This window comes from Gavialis gangeticus, unplaced genomic scaffold (assembly GCF_001723915.1).
Source record: "Gavialis gangeticus isolate Ggan-Ray unplaced genomic scaffold, GavGan_comp1, whole genome shotgun sequence".
In the NCBI taxonomy this organism is placed as follows: Eukaryota; Metazoa; Chordata; order Crocodylia; family Gavialidae; genus Gavialis; species Gavialis gangeticus.
In genome coordinates, this window is record NW_017728997.1 from 35722746 (window position 1) to 35735794 (window position 13049).

Here is a 13049-nt window from a genome sequence, read left to right on the forward strand (position 1 = left end):
GGGGCTCTGCCACAAGTGCCCAGAGGCCCCAATCACTGCTTTTGTACCCAGTGAGTGTGGAGCTTTAAAAAAAAGCTCCACACTCACTGACTGTACCAGCAGGGATCAGGGCCTCTGGGTGCTTGTGGCAGAGCACCTGCCCTCCCCCCATGCACAGTGTGGGGCAGTAGAGGAGCAGCAGGGATTGCCCACCCCACCTTGGCACCCACACAACAGCTGCCCCATGGTGCAGGTGCAGCATGGCTCAGCGGGGCACCATGCATTGTCTGGCAGCTGGGGTGGCTCCATGTGTCAGCCAGAGCCTGGCATCGATCAGCCCCAGCTCCCAGGCAGCGTGCAGTGCCCTGCCAAGCCAAGTCACACCCACACCATGGGGTAGCTGCCATGTGGGTGCCAGGCGGGGGGTCAATCCCCGCTCCCCCACGCTGCATGGGGGGGCTCTGCCACAAGCGCCCAGAGACCCCAATCGTTGCTGCTGCAGCCAGTAACTGGGGGGCTTTTTTTTTGCTCTTCAAACTAAATAGCTGTAGTTGCCACAGGGATACTGTGAGATCACAAACATGAAGGATGCAACAGTGTGCTTGTAGATTCAGTGGGAAGGTTCTCACTACACTGCTTTCATTTTCCATCACCAGAAATCTAGATTCCTTTTTTAGTCTTCAATTCAAACACACAGTCTTTCATGGAAGTGCTATGACTGACCTGTGCTATGCAGGAAGTTAAGAGTAGGTCATCTCACTGGTCTCTCTTGGCTTTATAATTTAAGAAAATGCCACCATTTGCTAATCCTTGTATTAAATTCAGTAAAGGGGTTAGTAATACTAAGATATAAAAACATTCTTTTGATCTGTTTTTTGGTTTGGTTTTGGTTTTGAAAGTAGAAATATTTAAAAAGTTAATTGTGTTAGCTGTGCATTGCAGTAAATGAGTGGTTTATTTTCTAGGTATTTGAAAAACTTTGTCTAGTTACTCCGGATGTCAAAGCAGAACAGATCTTAATGTCACCAAATTCATTTATTAAACTTCAAACAAATAGGTAAGTGATAATTTTTCACATTGGGACTTTGTGTCAACAATTTGTTGAAGCAGTAAAGTATAATTCTAGGTAGATTAAAATAATTATTCTCTGTTTCATTAAAAATATCTTTCTGTTGATTCTTATACTACATAATTTATCTCATGTTTAATAGCACCTTATCTCCACATTTGTTCTCTGTCAGAACATGGATTAGTCTTCTTGTGGTTACATTGCTATGGATAGAAAATCTATGAGTCAGGCATTTAAGCTTTTATTTTAAGACATGTTAAGAATTTGTAGCTGATGTCCATTGGAGTTTTTGATCTTTGGAAAAAACGACGTCTACAACACTACCTTCTCCAACAGAGGGAAGCTTTAAAATATGGTCAGGGCTCTATTGGTTGCATCATCCAGTGACTGCTTAACTGTATTTTTAAAAATGAAATAAAATCCAATTCTGATTCTGTAAACATTACTGGATTTGTATGGATTCTATATTAGGCAAAACCAAGAAGATCCATAATTACGACTCTTCTTTGAAGGTGATATAATAATACCTTCCGTAATGTTCTCTCCTGCATCAGTTAACATGGATTACTAATAAGAAAAATGAAATTACTTGCAGAGTAAGACATTAAGCAATATGAAAGCGAGTATATTATTTTGGCTTTTAGAATATATTTTATCAGAGGCAAGTACTGTATGTTTGGTTCTGGAAACAGCTAAGAATGCTTTGTGTATGGCTCCCTGCCTACTCCACTGTCCTAAGGCAGTACCCTCAGTTTTGGGGGTGCCTTACCCAAGTTAATGTCAAGTCAGTGCAGAACAGCTCGTTTTAATGCACATCTCCCATAAGTCAGACCATCTGCATTATTGCAGGCCCCCATCCAGGAATGTAGTATCAAAACATCTTATTCCATAGCTGAACAAAGCCTTTTGCTATTTGTCCTACCACAATGTGGCTAGTACAGGGGTGGGCAAAATATGGCCGGGAAGGGACTTCTGGTAGCAAGGGTCAGGGGTTAGAGGGTTAGACTTCCAGTCACAAGATGGCAACCAGGGCATGGGGCACCTGTCAAGGGGTGGGGCTACCCATGCAGCCCCTCAACAGCTTGCCAAAACTTGGTTATCAGCCCTCCACCCAAAATAATTGCCTGCCTCTGGGCTAGTAGAATATTTTTTTGATGCTAGGTTTCCCTGAAGGAAAATTCAGTATTCTCAGCTGAATGGGGAGCCCCTGGGAGGAAAAAAAGATCTTCATATTTTATAGAGAGTGTGTGTATGTAAGTGATATTTAAAAACATCTAATGATTCAGAATGCCCACTAATTACTGTTTATGTGAGCTCACTTTCTATTATTAATAGTAAATACCGTGGAGAGAGTTTCTCCAAAAATTAACTTTGTGTACAAACAATTTCCAGGAAGCTAATGAGATCTACTTAATCATGTTTCTGACTTTATCTGTAATACCAGTGTTGACCCCAGCAAACTAATCTGCCTTTGAATATTGTTTACAGAAAGCGTCTGTGGAAACTGTATGCAATAGCCTTATCCATTAGCATTCAGAATCAAGTTTACATCAGTGAATGATGACACTGCAGGGCAGTGGCAGCAAGTAGGTTTTAATATATGCCCAAACACTGTTGAGATTTTTCTTCTCGAACAGGCTTGAACACTTGATTCTTAGATTACAGCACAGAGCTTTGTAGCTTTAGAGTGAAAACATGATGGAAGGACATATTGAGCAGCCCTATTTTATGATAGGTTTAAATAAAATATTGTTGTAAACATAGATTTATATCTCAAAAGAGGTTTTTTGTTTTTGCTTTATCAAGGGACAGAGTGGCTTCCCTGAGTTACCGTGTGCTGGATGGTCCTGATAAAGTTCCCCTTGTGCAGATTGATGAGAGTGGCTTTCTTAACTCTGGATCTTTGATAGGATCATCAACAATTGAAGTAATTTCACAAGAGCCGTTTGGAATCAACCAAACCATTGTAGTTGCTGTTAAGGTAGCATTTTCTTTTTCTCTTCACTAAAGTCTGAACTAAAGCAGTTTTGTGTTAATAGCATAACCTCCAATGGGATAAAGTTAATTGAACCTTTTAAACTTAAATTCTGCAAAGCGTAAAATGCACATTTAATGATTGCTTCTGTATTTTTAACATGGTGTTGGCACATCTATTAGATGGTAGTACAGTTATAAAAAGTGCCTCTTCTTACAGCAGGGGATTCTCAAACCCAGTACAATGCCTTTGTAAACTGGAAAAATATTGTCCCTGAAAGCTCTTTGGAAGTGGTTGCAGTCAACTTCGTTACTCAAGGAGTGGGAAGGGATAAGGTCAGCTAAAGTCATGAATACATGGTGTCAGCTGCAAAGCAAATAAATAGTACCCAGGTTTTCCCCATAGATAGTGTGTGCTGGGGAGACTGGAGGCAAGTGCGGGTGCAGAAATTGTCTTTGTTCTGTTTCCAAGCACTGTGGCATTCACATACTGGGAGTGCAGGCAGGGGAGTGCTTATCCTCAGGTTTAATTTAAACTGCTTAGCTGCTGCCTAATGTCCTAGCAAGTTGAGCAAGATAATCTTCAGGATTGTTTTAAAATTTGTGCAGTGCTAAAGTTCTCTGAAATGTCACTGGTTCAAAGAAAGCACAAAAGGCACAGTAGGAACTAGCAGTTGGGAATTAAGTCTCAGGCTGACTAAGTATCTTTCTTCCACACCATTTTTATGCCATAATTTTACCTTTCTAGTTTAGCATGTTATGGAACTGATGGTGGATGGGTCTGTCCTTTTGCTTTCCACACCAAAGTAATGTGAAGGACCAAGCATCTTCTATATCAGGAGCTCTCACCTTTTTCTTCCTGAGGCCCCTCCAACATGATGTAAAAACTCCACTGCTCACCTGTGCCACAACAACTGCCCAGCTCCACAGCCCGGGGTGAAGAGGGCAGGGTTTGGTGGTGGGGGAGCCCTGTAGCCCCACTCACCTCAGCAGCAGCAGTGCGGCGCCTGGCAAACTTGCCTGCAGTGCTCCCCACAAAATGGAGGCTGTGGGGCCTGGCGGGGTGACCCTTTCCCCAGCCCTGCCCCTTCCTCGGAACTCGCCTCAGCCTTTGGGGATCAAGGCAGCTCCTTCCTGTGCCATGCTGGGCAGGGCTGGGCAGACCCCTGAGACCTGCTTGCAGCAGTTGAGAACCATTGTTCTGTGTACTCTCTTGGTGACATGTCTAGGGAGGGGCACCCCCCCAGGCACTAAGTTATGAGGAACTCTGGAATTGCCCTCCAGCACCAAGAGCAGCCCCACAGCTTACCCATGCCAGGAACTCCAAAACAGTCCCGGCTGTTAACACTGCTGTAAGAGCAGCAGCCAGGGCCAGCAGAGCATGTGGCAGCCACAGCAGCTCAGCCAGGGACTTTTTAGGACCTCTCCTTCCTTCTCCTCCTGGTCTCCCACAGAGTTTGCCCAGGTCACCAGCTCCTCTTGTCAGGCCTCTGCAATCCCTCTCCAAGATGAAGCCACATTTACCTCCCCATCCTATGCCTCTTCTTTGGATTATCTTCTCTCAAGTATGTCGCTGTAATAGAAAGGGACAGAGCATGCTATAAAGCCAGAATGAGGGAGATGAGGTGATCCTCAGCAGAGGCTGGGGGTGGTTTCTATATATGTATTTCCCTTTTTATTTCCTTACTGTCTCTTCCCAGCAAATGATGTCCCCTTGTTCTGGGGAGACAAACTGATTCCATTTGCTTCCTGGCCCTCTCTTTTAAACCTTGCCTTCTTAGTAATGAGTGTGAGGGCTTGCTGGCCCATCCATTTTCCTGTTATCTTAGATAACTAGATACACAGAGTAGTTTGGTATTTATCCCTCTGTCCGGAAAGTTAGCCTAGTGGAAGAGTAGAGATGCTAGTTTGAAAGTCAGTATTAGCATTAGTCTGTTCTCCTTGCTGTCTTCTGAATGCAGCCGGGGGTGACATTTCCTTGGATCTGTTCCTAGCTATGTTTGCTTACCTGACTACAAGCGAACAGGGCTTAATTTCTAAGCTCCTCATCTTGCCTAGTTCAAGAAATGGGCAAAATTCTGTTTTATCAATTGTTTCATGACTTCTGGGTGATAATGGCTATTTGATTGTAATTGTGGCTTTTTAAAGCTACTTATATAATATAAACACAGAGCCACTGTGAAACGGATTGATTTAAGCCCTGAGGCAGGAGGGCAGATCATATTTGTACTTACCAGGAATACCAGGAAGGGAATTGTATTTCTGAGTCTTGTGTTCTCCCTACTAGTTTCAGCTGGAAGGAATAACTTGCCACAGCCTTGTAAAGTGTCTCTCTTCTCCCTGGCTCAACTCTGCTCGGTCCTGACCCAGTGTTTATGATTGTCAATAAAAAGGCACCCATTCTTTTCGGTGGATACTGGATCAGAGGCCCCAGGGTCAGCATGTTGCCATGATGGAAATGCACCCTCTATCTGTCCATTTCTCTGCAACACTGCAGCTCAAGATTCTGCATTCTTTGAGATGGGGACTGTCTTTTAGCTGCATGGGTATATAATATCTTCTATGATCATTTAATGTGTCTATCACAGGTGCATAGCTGACTTGCTGTACTGTAGCATTGTGGTGCCTTACTGTCTTTTAATGTACCCATCTTCACAACACTTGTCCATCTTTTTTATGGATGAGAAATTGAGTTGCTGAAAAGGTGTAAGATAGGGAATAGGTATGCAAATAAGTTACATGGAGGGGGTAAGCGTCTTGGGGGGTTTTTTTCATTTTTTCTGTTTTCATTTTTTATGGAGTAAGAGCCATCCATATGATAGGTCCTGCAGACCACAGTAGCTGGAAAGCAACTCTGTAAACCCCTAACCTAACTTTCCTCTTGGCAAATTATTCATGTGCCTGTGTCCTAAGGGCACCTAGACACATGACAGAGCTCTGCTCTGATGCGTGCTAATTAATTGATTAATCGACTGTGCTGGAGCATGCTAATTTAGCATGCTCCAGCAGCCTCTGCATAACGTATTAAGCATCTCTGCATTTCAAAATGGCGGTGCGGGTGCTTTAACTAAAGCTCGTCAAATGAGCTTTAGTTAAAGTGCCCCCACGGCCATTTTGAAGTGCAGGGTGCTGACTACACATGACGCTGCAGTGCTTTAATTAAAGTGGCTTTCAGAGCTGCTCTGATTTAAAATGCCTCCCCTTCCCCCTCCCACTCCCCCCCTTCCACACTGGAGCATGTGTATAGATGCTCTAAGTGACTAGAGTCAGACAGGAAGGCTGTAGCAGAACAGGGAATGAACCCAGGTCTCTTAAGTCATAATAGGTTAGTTATACTAACTGTTGATCAATCCATCCTGACTCTCCTGGGCCCTGGATTTATAGAATCATAGAAAATTAAGGTTGGGAGGGACCTCAGGAGAATCTTTTAGCTGCAACTGTACTGCAAAAGCAGAAGCACATAAAACAGGGTGGGTATTTTGGCAGCCTGTGCTCAAAAGAGGCTGTTATTTAAAAACATTGTAAGTAAGGAATGAACTAGTACATGGGAACTTTGTGAGGAAGTAAGTTCAGCACTAGCTCTGGTCAACCTAAGTATCAATAAAATTAATGCTAGGAATCTTCAGAGAGCTGAGGTGTTTTTAAAATGAATGAATGAATTCTGCTTTCATCATATTAGACTTAACAGTTGTCCTTTGCAGATCATAAACTTGAAATCTGTCATGGAAAATGTAACTTTTGTTAGTTACATCAGCTTTTTTGGGCAGATGGCTGTATACTCTGATATTTTGACACTGGTTCAGATTTGTCTAAGATGCAGGTTTGCTTCAGGCCAAAACTGTCCTTTCTTTTTAAAGTTTTGACATGTACATTGTGAGATAAAATGTAAAACTCTGTTATCTGAGGTCAGAAAAGGGGTTTGCTACCAGATAGGCTTGAGGGAGCCATTTAAAATACCCTTTTTCCATGTCATTGTGAACTTCTTTTTTTTCTTCTTTTATCCATCCATTATTTACATCCCAAAAAGCAATACCAGTGAGTATACATATCCCTTTACTTTTGATAGTAAACCTAGTTAAGCTGTGCAGGCTGTCTTTTTAATTAATAAATAATGGACTTGCATATCTACAACACAAACATTTGTGAATTCATCATCTTAAAAAAGTTTCCTTGCAGTTAAGTGTTGCTGCAGAAATCATCTTTGCTTTTTTGCATAATGTAACTCTTATTTCTTTAAACAGCTCAAAGGTTCTGAGAGGGATTGCAAACTTGTTCTGTCTTGTTTGAGGGGTCACTGAGACAGTAAAATGCAGCCTGCTGACTAGTCAGGGTTTAGCAGATGAAAGGGGGGGGTATGACTGACAGATTTCTTGCAGCCCAGCCCTTCCAGTTGAGCGCACCCTGGTCAGGCTACAACATGCAAAATCCATTGCAGTGTGCCTACATTTTCGCCGTGCCCCATGAGCATCCTGCGTGAGCGCCTGTGCTGTACCTCTCAGATGTACATCACAGACCTTGCATGCCAATGGAAGTTGTTGAAACTAAGGTGTCTTTCATGGCCTTCCAGTCCTGGGGTGCTTTGCATCCTCAAGAAAATAGCATTAGCCCAGGGGTTATGTCTAAGTTGTAACAGTTTCTTGCCTGGGGTGGAGCAGAAGTGATGGTTTTACCCTTTGTTCTTATGAACTTCAAACACCCTTCCTTATGCCCCAATACCTGCAGATCCATAAGATTGTTTTTTAAATCTTGCTGGGAAGAAATCTACAGATTATTAGCTCTATCATGTATCTGTAGACCTTTAGGGTTCTTCTTTACAGGATTACTGCAGCACCTCTCATTTGTGCTTTTGTTACATATCATTATTTCTCACTGCTTTTGCTCACAGTGCTCTAAGAGCAGGAAATATATTGCAGGCATACACTGAAACATAATGCGCACTGAAATTATAAAGTCCATCTCTCAATGTTGCCATAACAGCCAAACTAAAAAAGTGAAGGGTTTCATAAAGAATTCTACATATATCTATATCTGCAAATAATTTTAAATTTATAGGCACTAAAGCAATTTTACTTAATGTCTTCTCTTACTAATGTTATGCAGGTTTATCCTGTTTCCTACTTAAGAATCTCTACAAATCCTGTTTTGCACACACAAAACAAGAAGGCTATGTTGGCTCTACCACTAGGTGTTACATTGAGCTTCACTGTCCATTTTCATGACAACTCTGGAGATACCTTCCATGCACACAATTCTTTGCTCCACTTTGCAACCAACAGGTGAGTCTGTGCTGGAGTGTGAAATGTAGCTGCAGCAAGGGAATGACAAGTACACTGTAACCTGCTCATGGCAGCTGCCTTATCAAATGAAAAGAGGAAACTGTCAACTGTATTTCTGTTGCCTGGATTGGAGGCACTGAAGAAAAGTTTCATCATATAAAAAGTGTCCGCTCTTCTGAGGGGCCATATCTGAAAAAAGGCCTCCTCTTAGTAATCTGTAGTGACCTGGCAAAATGAAGTGGTGGCTAAACAGAGACAGCAGTAACTGCTGATACAGGTATTTTACTCTAAAGTGGTTGTGAACCATTCTGTCTTACACATTGTTGCCTTTGTAAGCAAGTAAATCTAATTAGCATTGGATCCACCATTCCTCTCTGCGTTTTTTGTCACACTTACTTTATATTCAGATGCATTTGTACAGAATTTAGCACATGGGGACAAATCCTTGGAGGGACTTTTAGGTGTCACTATATTAAAAAAAAAAAAAAAAAAAGTAATGATCATGCATAGATAGCAGGAAAAATAGCCATTCCCCAGACATGATTGCACAAAGCTTGTTTTCGATGGAATTCCTGGTACTGATACTTTAATAAGAATGAATAAGAAAATGAAAGATTTGGGTTTAAGCTATTCTATCTTCCCACTCATGGATGTGTTACTATACTGAATGCCCTAGTGAATGTCCAGATAGTGCCAGTAGTTGGAAGACACAGAACTAGTAGAGTCAGAAATTATAGCTGACACACCTTGTTAGGCCAGTTCCTAGGGTTTTCATATTATTGTTTCTTAGTTCCATAAAAAAGGTTGAAAGAAGAGAGACTCTTATAAATTTAAAAATCTGCTTAAAATGGCCCAAAATACCAAAAGCAGATAATTATGACCTCAGGATTTTCTTGTTATAAAACACTTTTACATTTTGCAGTTTTTGTCAAGTTGATAACCATTGCCAAAACAACAAGATAGAGTGATTTTTAAAATCCTGAGTTAATACCAGTCACACAGCAGGTAAAGGTATTAAGGAAAGAAAAGGTATTAATGGATTTGTTGGAAGTTAAAAACATTTCTTTTATTGCTAGAGATGACTTTGTGCAGATTGGGAAAGGAGCCACAAACAACACGTTTGTAATCAGAACAGTAAATGTTGGCTTGACCTTGCTTATGGTTTGGGATGCAGAGCACAGTGGGATTGCAGACTATGTCCCCCTTCCAGTGCAACATGCCATTTTCCCTGAGCTTGTGGATGTGGTAGTAGGTGATGTCATCTGTTTGAGTACTTCATTGATGAACCAAGAAGGTAAAAAACATTTTTAAGTCTTTGCATTTTAAAGAATTGTTTTAAGTCATTTCAGTGCTGGCTTTTCAGCAACTCTAAATTACCATGGAAACTTTCTAGTGCCGTGCATTGTGACATTCTCAGGAAAACCAAATATATTATTTATAACGATGTTCGTAATCAAATGTCACCCACTGTTCTTGCTAACAACAAAAATAGGCGTGATCAACTCTTTTAATCTTAACTGTATTATTTAACAATCATTTTCACTGAATCTTTCAGCATCAGACTTCTGCAATTTGTATTCAGTTGATATTCAAATATAAAGCATTGTGGAAAACACTTACTTTTTAACAGGGACAAAATGATGAAGTCCTTACATGATTCTCTATTCTAGTGGTTGGCAACCTTTTCAAGCTGTGGGTTGGCTTGGCCCAGTTCGGGTCAGAGGAAGCCAGGTATTTGGACCCATTTGCTGCCACAAACACTTCACCCTACAGCAGCATGGGGAGAGCATCTGCTGCTGAAGCCCCCTGCCACCAAATATTGCCAAAGCCTTATGTCCACAGGCAAGATCAAATGGCTCCATAGGCGAGATCCAGCCCATGGGCCTTAGGTTGCCAACCCCTGCTCTACATCATTTTTTGGCTTAACTGTGGTTTTCCATAGAGGTGCACCAATATATCAGTCCATATCATATCAGCACCGATAAAAGGAAAATTGACATTATCAGCAATCGACGTTTTTTGGCTGGTGTAGCTGATCATGTCACCAATAAATGCTGCTGCATGCCCACAGCTGCAGCATGCGTGCAGCCGGCAGCTTGGAGAACAACTTTCAGCTAGTAAGTCTGTGTGGGGGAAGGAGTGTGGGGAGGGGCAGATCAAGTCCCCCACGATGAGGGAGGGAGTGGGGCAGGGGCAGGTTCTGCCCAGCTGGAACAGGATGGAGACATGGGCGGCTCATCTGGGGGATGTAGGGGGGTGAGGTTGGGGAGGGGGGAAGCTCCCCACCACTGTGTGCACCCCTGGGGGAGTCATGGGGGCATGTGCCCCCTGGATTTGTGCACAGGGTGAGGGGAAGCTGTGTGCTGGAGGCTCAGAGCTGGGGGATGCAGCAGCCTCTTCCCAGTGGGGGGGTCTGGGTTGGGGCTGTGCTTGGGGCAGGCAGTAGCAGCACTGGGAGGAGGGAGCTACGGTGAATTTTGTGGTGGCTGTAGCCCACCCCATAGCCTCCCCTTCCAGTGCCACCACCACCTCTCCCCCACCCACCTACCCCAAGTGCAGACCTGGGCTAGCACCCGCTCTGTGAAGAGGCCAGCACAGCCCTTGTCCTCGAGCCCACAACAGAAAGGCCACCCTTGCCCCACACACAAGTCTGCAGGGCATGTGCCTCCCATGCCTCCCCTGGAGGTGCATGCAGCAGTGAGATCCAGGCCCGCTAGACAAGCTGCACATGGCTCCATCCTGCACCCCATTCCGTCCCAGCTGGGCAGCTCCTGCCACAGCCTCACTCCCTCCCTCACTGTGGGGTCCTCAGTCTGCCTCCCCTATGCCCCTTCCCCACCACCCAGACTTACTGGCTGGACACTGCTCTCCCAAGATGCGGTGCTGCATGTCAGCAATCAGGTCAGGTCAGGTCAATATGGCTGGTTAATAATTGGCCATCGGTATTGGCCAAAAAAATCTTTATCAGTGCACCCCTCATTTTCCAGTCTTGAATTTGCAAGTTAGTTGGAGTTAAGCTGGTCTGGTGCAACTGAGAACAATGTGGCCTGTAAAGTGGGGACCCCACAATTAGCTTCCTTAAGTAGTGGAAAGCATGAAGTGGTACGTGTGTGCATGAGCACAGGTGCACCCACACATGTGCAATCTATTCTGAATACATATATGGCAAGGATACTACAATTAACAAACTGTGTATACAAGTTAATAATATGTTTAATGTACAAATGATCTTTTCTCACAGGTCTACCAGGAGTATGGATCTCTTCATCAAACAGTGTTCTTCAAGTTGATGCAAAGACTGGTGCAGCTGTGGCAAGAGATTCAGGAGTTGTCAGTGTTTATTATGAGATTCCTGGACTACTTAAAACGTACAGGGAGGTAAGCCATTTTTAGTTTCCACAAGCAACACAGAAACGTGTCACTGTCTGGCTATGTATTTTTGCATATTTAACAATGTAACTTTAAAAACTTCTCTTGCTGTCACTTGTAAAAATATGACTTGGAGATGAATAAATGTGTTCCTATTTCTGGACTGTTCATCTTGAGCAGAGGATGAATGGATACAATGTATTTGGCATATATCCAAATGCATCAGGGTTGTAGTTCATATAATTTGGGTTAAAGAAAGCGATTTAACTTAATTCGTATTTTTAGTTTATTCTTATCTATTACACTTCATTTTTTGACTAAGTTGGTTCCAGATGCTAAAAAAAACTTGATTTAAGGCTTTGTTTTTATAAGTAAAGTTTCTCTGTTCAATGAGATGTCAACAAGAAAATTTGTAACTGCATCCACAACTCAGTACCAGTTTCAGTTAAAAGTTGCATTTATTATCTTCCCTAGAATGGTTCTGTCTGCACTGAATTCAGACTATCAGCAGACATGAGTACCAGACATTTTAAAACTCAATTTAAATACAGCTTTGTGTGCCTGTTAAACAGATTTATTTATATGGGATTAATAGAAATAGCAAAATGCTTTTTGAAAGTAAATTAACTTTAAAAAGCAATTTCTAAAATTAGAGAAATTCAACTTATCAAAAAGTGCATCTTTGTTTTGGTATATATATATGTAGGCAGAAGTAAATCTGTGATTCACTACTGTACCTGCCTTAATTTGTATTTATTTCAGTCTTCAGTAACAGGGTGCTTTGATGTCTTTTTATTTTGTTTTAGATATTGATTACTGTACCTCAAAGGACTGTAGCGATGCATGTAAGTGGAGTGAAAACAAGCTTACAAGGAGTTGTGGCGTCAAAAGTCATAGTCACAGTTGGGGAAAGAAGCAGAAATTTGAAAGGTACTGTGATGAAACATTTTCAGCTGGCCTATTTACCTCATGTTTGTACATTCCAAGTACTAGTGCTTAACTAGCATCTCCTTAGCTGCATGAGAACTCATTAGAGACCCACTGCAGAGTCTCTCAGAGGCAGAACTCATTGGGAGCATCATACTAAGTTACACAGCAGTGGAAAATATATAAGCTTCCTAGCACTTAATGTAGAATAAGGGTGACGGGGGAGAAAATGCCTTCCTGATTACTAAAAGGAAAGGGAAGGCAGAAGCTGAGACGACCTTCCAGGAGCTGTGCTATGTAAGTGACATACTATAACAGGGGCAAGCAAAATACAGCCCACAGGCCACATCCAGCCCACCAGGCGCTTTCATCTGGACTCCAGGCACCCAACAACGAATTGTACCCCACCCAGCCCTTCTAACCAAAATAGTGGGAGCAAGGTGCCCATCCCGCCC

General features: G+C 42.6%; 1 protein-coding gene across 1 annotated transcript in view; it reads left to right on the plus strand.

Annotated features, from left to right (window-relative positions):
- NUP210 (nucleoporin 210) overlaps nucleotides 1-13049 on the plus strand; it is a 128523-nt gene that overhangs the window by 102998 nt on the left and 12476 nt on the right. Inside the window, exons 30-35 of the mRNA XM_019504616.1 lie at nucleotides 945-1036; nucleotides 2855-3029; nucleotides 8123-8298; nucleotides 9375-9592; nucleotides 11540-11676; nucleotides 12474-12597. Of these exons, the coding sequence (XP_019360161.1) occupies nucleotides 945-1036; nucleotides 2855-3029; nucleotides 8123-8298; nucleotides 9375-9592; nucleotides 11540-11676; nucleotides 12474-12597 (922 nt within the window). The remainder of the gene's footprint in view (nucleotides 1-944; nucleotides 1037-2854; nucleotides 3030-8122; nucleotides 8299-9374; nucleotides 9593-11539; nucleotides 11677-12473; nucleotides 12598-13049) is intronic.